The sequence below is a fragment of the Colobus angolensis genome, unplaced genomic scaffold (assembly GCF_000951035.1).
Source record: "Colobus angolensis palliatus isolate OR3802 unplaced genomic scaffold, Cang.pa_1.0 Scaffold209, whole genome shotgun sequence".
Taxonomy (NCBI): domain Eukaryota; kingdom Metazoa; phylum Chordata; class Mammalia; order Primates; family Cercopithecidae; genus Colobus; species Colobus angolensis.
This window is the reverse complement of record NW_012115255.1, coordinates 756984-769900: the sequence shown is the minus strand read 5'-3', so window position 1 is coordinate 769900 and position 12917 is coordinate 756984. Positions and strand designations below refer to the sequence as shown.

The 12917-nt window shown below is 49.1% G+C and overlaps 1 protein-coding gene across 1 annotated transcript in view; it reads left to right on the top strand.

Annotated features, from left to right (window-relative positions):
• The window catches only part of DIP2C (DIP2 disco-interacting protein 2 homolog C (Drosophila)), a 263569-nt gene that overhangs the window by 155896 nt on the left and 94756 nt on the right, over window positions 1-12917 (top strand). Inside the window, exons 15-19 of the mRNA XM_011942302.1 lie at window positions 1708-1777; window positions 2224-2614; window positions 2704-2797; window positions 3190-3309; window positions 4587-4701. Of these exons, the coding sequence (XP_011797692.1) occupies window positions 1708-1777; window positions 2224-2614; window positions 2704-2797; window positions 3190-3309; window positions 4587-4701 (790 nt within the window). The remainder of the gene's footprint in view (window positions 1-1707; window positions 1778-2223; window positions 2615-2703; window positions 2798-3189; window positions 3310-4586; window positions 4702-12917) is intronic.

Here is a 12917-nt window from a genome sequence, read left to right as displayed (position 1 = left end):
CTGTCCACACAGGGGTCCCCCAGCCGCGTCTGTCCACACAGGGGTCCCCTCCTGCCCAGCCTGTCCACACAGGAGTCCCCCTCCGCCCAGCCTGTCCATACAGGGGTCCCCCTCCTGCCCAGCCTGTCCACACAGGAGCGTGCTGGGTGTCGGAATACAAATGCCTAGGTGTGCACACATTTCACTTGGGCAAGTTGCTTCCTCCCACACAGTGAAGAGAAAATCGTTCCTGTTAGACGACCGGTGTTGTCCACTAACGTGGTCCACGACTGCACCACAAAGCCAGTTGCTTCAGCAGCCACTGGTTTGAGGGTCTTGGACATGTGGACTGAGGTTACAGTTGCTGAAACAGCCTTCCAGGGCTCCTGCGGAGATCGCGATCTTTCTTCCCGCACTTTGGCGCTCAGTATCTTAGCGTAACATCAGAGGTTGGTTGGTGTGTGGATCACTGTCCCGTACATCCGGTTAGCTGCACGTTCCTGTTGTATCTTGAGTCAGCGGGGCCTGCTGTTGTGTTACCCTGCGGGGAAAAGTAGTTGACAGATTTGGCCTTGAGGATGACAGTCAGTGTGCGTTGCAGGGAAATGATTGTCTCACAGTCACGAGTGCCCTGGATGACCGTGCCGGGCTTGGGCACTTCTCATGGGGAAGGAACTGTGTTGTTTGTTTAAGGCAGGCTTGGCACCTAAAAGCTACGTGGAACGTGACTGCTTAGCCGCTCCCCCCGTCTGTTTCCAATGTGGTAATTTTCACTCATTTTTCTTTTGAATAATTTGTTATGCTGAAGCTTCTTACCTTTTGGTGGTAGAAAATTCTAGTAGTTGTCACATGAGTGATGGGCATATGAATACAGGGTTTGCCGTTTCTCAGCGAACCAGAATTCATGTGAAAAGGAGCCGGCAAGCATTTCCTAGACCAAATATCTGTGGCTCCAGAGCAGCCCACCTGGCTGCCTTCTGTGATACATGCGGGTCGTCTCTCAAGTCTGATGCCGTTAGGGGATGGATGGAGCAGTGTGGTCCCAGCACCGTTGTGTGCTGCTGCAGTGGGGAGCCCGGCTTTGGGGCTGGAGGACCTGGGCTTGTGTCTCAGCCTTTCCTTTCTTAGCTTTGTGACTCAGGCATATCACACGTGCATCTAAGTCCCTTCTCAAATCTGAACCTCAGTTTTCCTGTCTGTGAATGGGAACGACAATCCTATTTGACGTGGCTGGTGTGAGAATTATGTGGCCTAAAGTTTAAGCACCCACTCCACCTAGACGTTTGACACATGTGATTCAATGATCAGGTCCTAAAGAACAAATAGCTACGTCACTGTTGCTGTTAGTCACTCTCGTCATTAGAACCCCTGAATTTCTGACTGTGGCGTTGTCCGCACAACCCTGCTCTCGAGGCCTCGTCGTGGGGCCGCCTCTCTGAGGGGCTCCCGCTAGTGGTACCAGCCTGCCTGCTCTGTGCTCTGGGGTACGGCCGGCAGCCCTGGCGGGTGTGAGTCTCTCCACTGTCGCATCTAAGGCGAGGTCTCTGAGCAGACAGCAGCAGCTTTTAAGATGCCCTCACAAACCCCAGCACAGAGTGGGGAGGGAGTCGGTGGAGCTGTGAGGAAGGAAGGCACACGTTGTCTTTCCGCTTTCATCTGGAGCTTCCTGCATTGAGCCAGTGGCTCTGCAGAGGGGTCTGTGCCCACTTGTCTGCCCCCAACCCATAGCCTACAAGACTGCAAGAATCCTAGCCCGCTGCACAGCCCACCAGGTGGTGCCTGGTCTGACTGCTGTGGCGTGAGGCAGGTGAGAGTCCCAGCCTCAGCATGCAGCAGCGTACAGGTACTAGCTAGTGGTCCTAGTTTATTTTTGTCAGGAGTTACAATCTGCTGCAGCAAGGCCTGGCCAGAGCCAGAATGTGAGCGTCCCTCGGCCCCGCGTTTCAGAGCAGCGTGCGGTTCTCAAGACGGGTTCTGTGAAGTAAAAGCGTAACACACTAGGAGGAATTAGGCTTCGAGGATACAAAAGCCTGTTGAAAATGGCGATCCTTCACCAAAGGTGTCATCTTAAAAAGGATTTGGACTTAAATGATTTAATTCTGTCAGCAGTAGTTTAGGGAAAGCAGTGGAGTTCAAGGGAGACTTTGGGAGTCACTTTCCCATGGACATGCTTTAAAGGATTACACCCAGACCCGACTGGGCCACACTCATGCAGACCAGCCGTCCCCGCCCTCCCCACCCTAGGGAGCCTCCAGGGTCCTGTGCGACTGCTCCTCCTCCGGGCCCGTGCAGCCTGGTGTCTGTAGTGCTCCCTGAGAGCTGCTGCTGCTCCTCCTCCTTCCCTGGGGGCCCGTGCAGCCTGGTGTCTGTGCTGCTTCCTGAGAGTCCCTGCTCCTCCTCTGGGCCCATGCAGCCTGGTGTCTGTGGTGCTTCCTGCAAGCGGCTCCTCCTCCTCTTCCTCCTTTTCCTCCTTTTCCTCTGGGGCCCCATGTGGCCTGGTGTCCACGGCACTCATGAGAGCTGCTCCTCTGCCATGCCCCTCTGTAGTTGCCGTCCCTGCCAGCCCCACCCTAAGGAGCCTCCAGGGGCCGTGCGGCCTGGTGTCTGCAGCACTCTGAGGGCTCCCGCTGCCCCTGTGCGGCCTGGCGTCCCTCCCGCTGGCCGAGAGCTGCTCCTCCGCGTGCCCCTGCGTGCTCACCCTGTGTGTTCCTGTGTTGATTGCAGAGCGTCATGAACATGATGCATGTGATCAGCATCCCGTACTCGCTGATGAAGGTGAACCCTCTCTCCTGGATCCAGAAGGTCTGCCAGTACAAAGGTGGGTCTGGCGGGGCGCGGTGATCACGCCATAATCCCAGCACTTTAGGAGGCCAAAGGGGGTGGATCACCTGGTCAGGAGTTCCAGACCACCCTGGCCAATATGGAGAAAGCCCGTTTCTACTAATAATACAAAAATTAGCTGGGCCTGGGGGCGCACGCCTATAATTCCAGCTACTCGGAAGATTGAAGCAGGAGAATCACTTGAACCCAGGAAAAGGAGGAGGTGGCTGTGAGCCGAGATTGATATTAAAAAGCAAAACAAAACAAGGCTCGTGGGGGCCAGGCGACAGTGATTCTTCACCCTTCCCCACCACTCACGACGATCTCTCTCTTTCAATAGGGGGCGATCTGACGGTGGCACACACTAACCTGTTTCTATTTTTCTTTTAGCAAAAGTGGCGTGTGTGAAATCGAGGGATATGCATTGGGCATTAGTAGCACACAGAGATCAGAGAGACATCAACCTCTCCTCTCTGCGAATGCTGATCGTGGCGGACGGCGCGAACCCCTGTAAGTGAGGAGCCGTGTGAACTAGGCAGGCTGTGGAGTCTTTCCCCCCCCCCCCCCCCCCGGTTTCATTCTTTATGCTTTGATTTTTCTTTTTCTAATCCTTATCTTAGTAAAGAAGTTGTCTTAAAATCACCAACCCGTATCTCTCACTCTGGCCGAGAGGTCCGATGGCTTAATAAGAACACAGGCATTTGTAGACTCCACAGCCCTGGGGTTCAGAGGATATCTTGATTCTGTAGAGAAAGTGCCTTTGGTGACCCTGTTTCCCCGGCTGTAAAACGGTGCTCAAGTCATAAACTTTCATGAGGAGGAAATGAAATAAACCCTAAGCAGGTAATAAGGAAATATCAGGAAATATTTGACTGCTCGTACTTTACGGTCTGTAGTAGTTTTCTTGATCAGTAAATTAATTGGTCATTTTACATGTAATTTCATTATCATATCCTCTAACAAAAATACCCAGATAAAGTAAATTAGTGGCTCCACAGAATACTAGAAATACACCTTGAGAAATATTTCAGCCAACTGAAACGAGAACCTAGCTAGCCTGCTTTTGTGAGAAAAGTATATAAAGCTTAGAAGCAAAGTGAAATTAATGAAAGGTTTCTGACCGCATTTATGAAATATGCAACATTTATGTTTGTAAGTTAAAGCAGCATAAACTCCTTTAATGCCTGATATACAAAAGCAGACTCATAAATAGGTTTTATAAACAGTTTTCAAATATAAAATTTCAAAAATCCTGAGCTAATTTAATAAACAATTGTTTTAACCCATAACTCTACAAAACAATGTAACTCTACAAAACAATACATCTTGCATAAAGGAAAGTATGTCCATATTTGGATATAGTTTAGCAGATATGTTCTTGATAATTATGCCTCCACCTCATCATTTAATAGAGAGGAAAGTTTTCTTCATTTGGTTTAGATTTACCCCTGTCTTGGAACTTCCATACTGAAAACAGTGGAACAAGTCTCAGAAAAGTTACTAAAGTAAGTTCATCTGTCAGAAAAGGGGTCATAAATGTGGAGGTTGAGTTCTTTAAATTCTTGAGTTCTGTTTGAGAATGTCCACTTTCAGTGTAACGTAAATAATAAATTGTATTAAATATTTTTCCATACTGCCTAGATCCACTTGTGCCTCAGTCCCACCTTCAGAACTGTCTCTGTGGTGGGATTCTGTGATCAACCACAGCTTCAGAACTGTCTCTGTGGTGGGATTCTGGAATCAATCACAGCTTCAGCTGTCTGATCATTGTCCCTCTTTCACTCTAGGGTCTATTTCTTCTTGCGATGCATTTCTCAATGTCTTCCAAAGTAAAGGCCTTCGACAGGAGGTCATCTGTCCTTGCGCCAGCTCGCCAGAGGCCCTCACTGTGGCCATCCGGAGGTACTGGGCCCTGTCGATTTACGTAACTAACCTAGAGACAGTCCTGATTCAGCAGCGAAGGGAGATCGGGAAACCCTAACGGTGAACGCTGAGGGTGAGGGGGAAAGCGGGACCTAACCTTTCAAGATGAGTTTATTTCTGTTTGTATGTTGATTCATTCATTAAAAGACATGCATCACTCTCTGCAGTTTCACTGTAATTCCTTAATAAGTGGAACTGTCTAGAGGCTCATGGAATCATCATATCTTGTCCTTGCAGTTGGTAGAAATTACTCCGATTTCCTCTTGCGTGTGTCAGTCTCTGGTTTCCTCTGGGGTGGGATAGGAATTTACTCTGATTTCCACGTGCGTGTACCAGCCTCTGGTTTCATCTGGGGTGGGATAGAGTCCGTTTTCATCAGCCTGCTTTTCTTGCAGTGCTACTGACTTCCATGTGCTGTGGGATTTACTGGTATATTTATTTTTTTCATTGTCTGTCTCTGGTGTATAGTTGATGCCTGATGCATATTTTTTGAGTGAATGAAAGTAAAATTTAAAGTGGGTAAATTCAGAAAGTTGCCTCCCGTACACTTTGCTCTGACAATCCCATGTCATTCACCAGAAGTGAAGGGCAAACCTCACGTGTGTTTATGCATGTGATATGCACACGCTTGGCATTTTACATAAGTGGAGCCATGGGTGCGTTTGGGTTTTTGTTTTCATTTTACTTGGTTGACGTAGGTGCCACTGACGGCCTAAATATGCTGTTGTAGCATCTGCCGAGAACAGGCTCCTGCAGAGAAGCTGCGTTCCTGTGTCGGCTGTCACCAGCCCACCCAAGGCTGGTCCAGAGGAAGGGGTGGCGAGAGAGAAGGAGGTGTGGTGCGGGGGTCTGGGGCAGCGTGTCCACAGCAATACTCCCAGTGGTGGGGAAGAAGAGGGTCCTTCCATTCTTGTGAGGTGAGCTCTGGAGTGTAGATGAGTGCAGGAGGCCTGCTGGCAACAGGCTTCCCGTAGCAGTGTGTGGTTTTTAAATGATTATAGGCAGAACTGTGGAAGGGCAGGCACTGACTGGGACACAAACAGAGGTGACAAGAGCAGGATATGTCTCCCTCCCACTGTGTCTCGCCCGCTGGTGCAGGTGAGCACGGACGTCGGGTCGGCTGCGGCCCGCACCCCGCGCAGTGTCTGGAGGAGTGGTCTCTGGACACGGCCCACCGTGGGTTACAGCAGCCCCTCTCCAGAGCTGCCTCCCTGGAGCTGGCTTCAGTGCTCTGCTCGGGTGTGCCACTTTTCTCGGCTGTGCCACTTTTCTGATTGGCATGATTGGGCTCAACAAATTGAAGGACCGAGAAGGATTACAAGATACAATTTTAGCATTCCAAGTTGAATTAGGAACGACAGTGTCCTGAAAACAAACAGCAGCCCCCCAAGTGTTCCCGTGCCGGTTCTCCCTGCCCCCCGTCGTTCTCAGTCTCATCAAGACTGTCTTTTTATGTAGTTATCATGCATATGATGCATAAACTGTTAAATGCCGATGCTTGACGAAAGAATAGTCTGTGTAACTGGCCATTGTGCTTAGACTCCCTAATTGCCTGAGATGAATTAGGCAGCAGCTCCATCTCGGTGGTGAAAATCTTGAGGAGAGAAACCAGTGCTGGTCCTTAGAACCTGTATCTTTCGTTACCCTGATGTTTAAGTCACTCTTGAATAAATTTGATGAAAGCAGCACTCGTACTTGCATTTCCACCAACACACCCCTCTCTGCATTGTTGTCTGAATGTGTGAACAGACAATGTGTGCCGTAGAAGGGTTGGGACAGATGCGTGTTTTTGGAAAACGAGCCGGTGACTGTGAACTCAGTGTATTCTGTCTTAAGATTTGAGGTGAACTTTCCACGTAGGAGAGGTCAGAGGCCAGGTTATTAACTGAAAAATGGCTTGCAGGTTTTGGCATGAGAACAAAATGCCTTCTTAAATGTCGTCATGTCCAGCATGGGAGGCAGCACAGTGCTCTCATTTCGTTTACTCCTTATGTTTTTTAAAGAACAAAAACAAGTGCTACGTTCCCGTTTTGTTGCAGAGAAGGGTCTGTAGAGGATGGATGATGCCTATTTGAAGGGGTTCTAGGATGGGCGTTTCCTCGGTGTTGTGATCTAAGCATTTGTGTCCTGTGTGTGAAGCATCTTCCAGGGACAGCCCCTGCTCCTGGTAGCGAAGCAGAGACTGAACTTCCAATGCTGAGTTGCAGCTGGTTGCTTGTTTGGCTTTCGGTCTATTTAATTAAAAAAAGAATAACGATTATCTGCAGTAGAATGCAGATAAAATTGCAGACGCATTTGCTTACTATTTGTAGAATTTTGGCCCTCTCTGGAATATGTGTCACCTAGTGATTCTCTTCTGCCAAAAAAAAAAAAAAACCATAAAAGAGTAGATAAATCAGAAGCTGAGGCACTCACAAGAAAGCCACCCAGGGCTGCAGGTGCCAGCAGGGCCGGGCGTGGACATCGGGGCTATGAGTCGATCTTCCAGGCTGTCAAGGGCCAGGGCCTTCAAGAGCCCCAGGTCTGACAGAGGTGCCCATAGCCTACTAGCTGTGGAGTATCTTTTTTTTTTTTTTTTTTTTTTTTGAGACGGAGTCTCGCTCTGTCACCCAGGCTGGAGTGCAGTGGCCGGATCTCAGCTCACTGCAAGCCCCGCCTCCCGGGTTCACGCCATTCTCCTGCCTCAGCCTCCCAAGTAGCTGGGACTACAGGCGCCCGCCACCTCGCCCGGCTCGTTTTTTGTGTTTTTTAGTAGAGACGGGGTTTCACCGTGTTAGCCAGGATGGTCTCGATCTCCTGACCTCGTGATCCGCCCGTCTCGGCCTCCCAAAGTGCTGGGATTACAGGCTTGAGCCACCGCGCCTGGCCTCTTTGGAGTATCTTAATGTCACTCTTGGAAGCAACGTAGAATGTCTGTCATGCAAAACAGAGCACATTGGAAGGTTCTGGGGCTCACAGGATCGATGGAACCTCCAGGGTCCTGCTTGATAAATAGGCAGGATGCACAGGCGCTTCCGGGAGCAGTAGCAGCCCTGGCGATGGGGAAGAGGTTGGGGTGGGGTAGGGGAGGCACAGCGTACAGAAGCCGGTAGCGGCTCTAAGGGGTTGGGGAGGGTATGGCGCACGGGAGCCAGCAGCAGCCCTGGCGATGGGGGGGTATGTGGGAGCAGCCTGGCGCCTGGGCTCCAGGTACTGTGCCCTCCCTCAGGTTGCCCAGCGCTGGAGGCAGGTTGCTGCCGGAACTTACACCGTCGGTTCTCCCCTCAGAGAAAGGCCAGTTGCCAAAAAAGAATGACCAGCACTCATTGTAGGGTGGCTGAGATTCTTTGAAAACGAGTCGGAGACCTTGAAGGGACAAGGGCTGGAGACGTGCCTGTCCTCAGGCATGTTTGTGTTCACGTGTCTATGCATGTATGTGTTCATGTGTGTCCAGGCATGTCTGTTCACGTGTCTTTATGCATGTCTTTCACGTGTGTCTAGGCATGTCTGTTCATGTGTCTTTATGCATTCTGTCCATGCGTGTCTATGCATGTTCATGCATGCTTGCCTTTCTTCATGGCTGTCTTCACCTGTGTATGCCTGTCTTCATGTTTGTATTGATGTGTCTGCCTTCGTGTGTCTGTTTTCACCCTCGTGTTCACGCGTGTCAGCCAAGGGGTGGCAGGAAGTCACGTGCTCTAGTGAGGTCTGCTCAGTCTTCCTATGTGAGCTGTATTTTCACCCAGGCATTTAAAGTATTTTCTTCTCTTTGAAACTGTCACTGTCCTGTTATATTTTGTGTTTTCTTTTCTACTGATACTAGTTTTAGAGTAGGAAATATTGGGGAAATAGGAGTTTGTGGTGCCTAGACTCATCAGAGATTTTTTAAAGGACAAATTGCAAGGCGAAAACCAGGAAACTGTTTCCTGGCTACAAGTATCCCCTAAACCTCCTGCTGTCTGAGTCTGTTACCATCTCTCCCTACACCTCCTGCCATTTGAGTCTGTTACCATCTCTAGAATGTAGATGTGACAGAATTGATTTCCTTAAAGCTACATTGTGGAAATGTTTATTGAACTGAAAAACATAATTTTTAGCTTTGTAACTACAAAGTATTATTCGGCTCTCCTGATAATTTAGTAACGAAAAGGCAAAAATTCATGTAAAACAATGAAACAGTAATTCCAGAAAAGATAGAATCTTGTCTTTTGCCACCTTGTCATAACAGCCATCTTCCATTTTTTGAAAGTGTCCGAGCTAGAAGTTAGCCGGGAGAAAATCAAAGAAGAGGTGTGCACAGGGAGAAGGGTGCTGTCTGGTGCCCACTGGGTGCGGATGGTGCCTGGATGAGTGACAGGAGAAAAGAGCATAGCTCTGAGACAAAGTGGTTCCAAAGGGGGTACTTCTGACTGCTCAGGAAAGTCAGACCCAAGCTCCATAATCCAGCATGTAAGGGAAAGCAAGATAAACTGTGTAATTGTATCTAAAAAGAGGGATACAATTTTGAAATTCTCTATAGAATAGTTTTGAGATGAAAATCACCTGAACCAGAGCCTGACAATTAGGCAGCATTGAAAAGCAAACCAGGTTTTCCTGTTTAATTTCACCCGACCACCTGCATTTACAGTTTGTTCTGTTTTGTGGTGAATTACACGAGAAGTTTGTTGTGGCAAAGGTTCGCGGTTCAGTGAGAAGATGTGGCAGAGGAGGGGCCTCCCCACAGGGTCCCCCCAGTTTCAGCCTGTAACCTCCCATGGAAACAGAAAGGTGGCCAAGGCTTATGAGAAAGAGTTTGCAAAAAAGTTTACATAGTGTGATCCCATTTTTGGTAACAAAAAATTAAGTATCTGTAAATAGTATATTCAGTGCCAAAAAAAAGCTGCACTACACAGGGCGGGCGAGGCAGTGGAGATGGGCAGTCACTGTCTGTGCTGCGCTACACAGGGCGGGCGAGGCGGTGGTGATAGGCTGCTCACTGTCTGTGCTGCGCAGCTTTTAAAATGGGCCGTTTTTCGTGGGCATACATTGCTCCTATTAGAGAAAAGGAAGAATGTTACATTAAATCAACTCATAACTTAATACACTGGCTGCTTTTACGTCGTATCTTTTCCTGTTAAAAATCACAACCTCCGTTATCTGTTGTGGTTTTGAAAGTCTGTCACACTAAACATTGTACATGCACATTTTTCACTGAATTTCTCCTTATGGTGGAGAAGTGTTTCCCGAAAATATTATTTCTGCTGAAATGAGTTCACAAGCTTACCTGCTCCCTGTCCTTTAAAGGGCATTTTTACCGGGTACTATGAGTGTATAAGGGCATTCTGCTGCTGTTAAAGAGTGGCCCAGGGAGGAAAGAAAGCAGAGGACATGCTCTGTGTTCTGTGTGCCCAGGCACCTTCAACAAGGCTGATTTACATTCGTCTAAAAGAAAAACCTTTGGTGGTGAATGGTGATTCAAGACCAGAGCAGCTGCCCTGTTTTTTAAAAAAAAAGACACTTCCTCAGGGCTCTGGCTGCCAGTTCGGAAGGGAACACCCCTCCACTCTCAAACAGGCTTCCCGGTAACTTCTCATTTTGTCTGGAACCCGAATGCGTCTTCCCAAAGAAGCAACGTCGTGCAGGTGCTTTGACGCCAGCGTGGGGAACGTCAGGCATGGGATGAGCGCCACCTCCTTCCTTCTCTGCCTGCTCTGTCGGGGGCCGAGGTTGGCCTGGGCCCTCCTCTGTGAGGTTGGCCTGGGTCCTTCTCTGCCTGCTCTGTCGGGGGCCGAGGTCAGCCTGGGTCCTCCTCTGTGCCGCTCTGTCAGGGCCCGAGGTCGGCTTGGGTCCTTCTCATGCTCATCTCGTGCCAACTTTGTGACGTGGGTGGGGCTTCACCTTCAGTCCCTTCAGATTCCTCGTCTGTAGATGAGAATCACAGCAGTAGCCCCCTCAGAGGCCCGTGTGAGCACTGCGTGGGTTCATACACACAAAGCACTTAAAAACACGCCTGGTTCGCAGTAAGACTTCAGCAGGTGTTGCTGCCGTTACCACAGTTACATGACTACAGGCGTGTTTTGTGTGTGATCTGTTGCAAAGACAGGCTGTGTAAAGATTGCTGGGGGGAGGAGGGGTCTGCAGCTTAACTCTTTGTTCTCCAAATGTGCTGCTGTTGCTAAGCGGAGAATTACTAGATTGGAGAGCACCCGTGTAAGATGAAAAAGACCCTTGTTAACTCACTTGCCTCAGGGATTCAGCAAATAACAGGCGGCACTGAAGCGGTGCAGGTGCAGTGCGGCTCCTCTGGTAAGCCCTAGAGCTGGAGGCTGGTAAGGCTTGTTTACTACTTGATCTGTTTGTTTTGTGTTAATGGTCCTGAGCCTGGCCGGGCTCTGCTTGTGGTCAGGAGTAGCAAACTGGACGTGTTCATGAAATTGATAGGAGCCGCTCCTTCAAGGTGTTATGCAGGCAAGGCTTATGGAATGTTTTCCAGAGGCTGGAAACGCTATGACAAGTCAGCAGTGCAGTGGTTTGATGGAAGCCATAGCGCACGTTCCTTGTGAGGCCACATTGCGAGGTCTGGCCTGCTTCTCTCCTTGTTGTTGGTCTGTTTGCATTGTTATAAAGGAATGTGTGAGACTGGGTAATCTACAAGGAGAAGAGGTTTATTCTGGCCCGAAGTTCTGCAGCTGTGAGAGAAGCATGGCTCCGGCATCTGCTCAGCTGTTGGGGACGTCTCGGGAAGCTTACCATCACAGCAGAAGGCAAGGTGGGAGCCCGTGTGTCACCTGGTGAGAGACTGAGCGAGCGAGAGGGGAGAGGAGATGCCCAGCTCTATTCTAAACAACTAGATCCCACGTGAACTCAGAGAGAACTCTCGCGTTACCGCGAGAACGGGCCCGCCTCCGGCGCTGGATGTCACATTTCAGTGTGAGATCCGGAGGCAACAGAACATCCAGACTCTGTTGTCCTTTCGTTTTCTTCTCGTTTTCCTTTTGCACGTCATCGTGGTATTGTATATGTAGCTCTGTATTTTGCTCCTTCCGTGTCTCCAAGAGTGGATGCTGCCTCCTTACATTCCCAGAGATCACCGAGATGGTCCCTCCTGGAATTCATGTTCTTCATGAGACGCACAAAGCTGCTTGGTCTTGAACATCATTTCACCTTGGAACTGAGTGTGGAAGTTGATGAATGGGCGGATACCTTTATCAGCCATTATTTAGGGCACTGATACTGATTATTCGGGCGGATGTTTTTAAATCCCCCTGAATTCTGCCTTTGGGGACTGCTTCTTCCCTTCCTCGCCTTGTCTACGTACTTGGGATTTTTACTTCCTAACAAGGTGTTGATGGAGGTAAATATCATGTAACTTGCTTAATAATATAGGGAACACAAATTGGAACAAGTGGTGTTTTACTCAACAAATTGGGAAGCATTTTGAGTGTTGGCAAGAGTGTGCAGAGATGGGGACTGCCGAGGCAGCTTGACGCTGTGGTCAGATGCACAGATTCTGAAGCCAGCCTGAGACTGGCGCTGGCTCGGCTCTGCAGCAGCGGCCTTAGGCAGCACTCAGCCCTCCTTGCCCTGCCCCGTCTGCTCAACGGTAGGGTCATGATGCTGCTCCCATCTCCACAGGGTTACTGTGCAGAGTAGGTCATTAAATATATAACCACGACCCCATACAGCCAGTGTGAGGTGCTTTTCTAGAAGATGAGAAAATAATACTCCTGTTCTGTTAGTGGAGTGCAAAATATGTTCTTTTGGGAAGGTATTTAGGTGGTCTTAAAATTTTAAGTATATGTGCTTTTTGATCCTCCATTTTCTTTTTAGATACATATGTTACAGGTATATTTCCAGCTGCATAAAAATTGAATGAAAGAAAATATATGATCATATATTCATGTTACTGAACACCATGTAACAAACCAGCTGAATTCAGTGGTGCACACACCTACACAGATGCACACCCACATGCAGAGGCATGGAAAGATCTGCAGGTATTTTAGTGAAGAGACGGAGTTTTAGAATGTCGGGGTGATTGGATCTAACACCAGGTCATGGGGGTGATGGAGTCCGGCAGAGTCAAAGGAATGAGAAAAGACAGTTTGAGAGAGAAAGTGGGACCCGGGCGCCATTGTGAGTATGGAGGCTGTGAAGGGCCTGAGCTCTGGATGTCCAGACTATTTATTGGTGATCAAAGAAACAGGTGTCGAGATGTGGCAGTGGAAAGGGCAAGC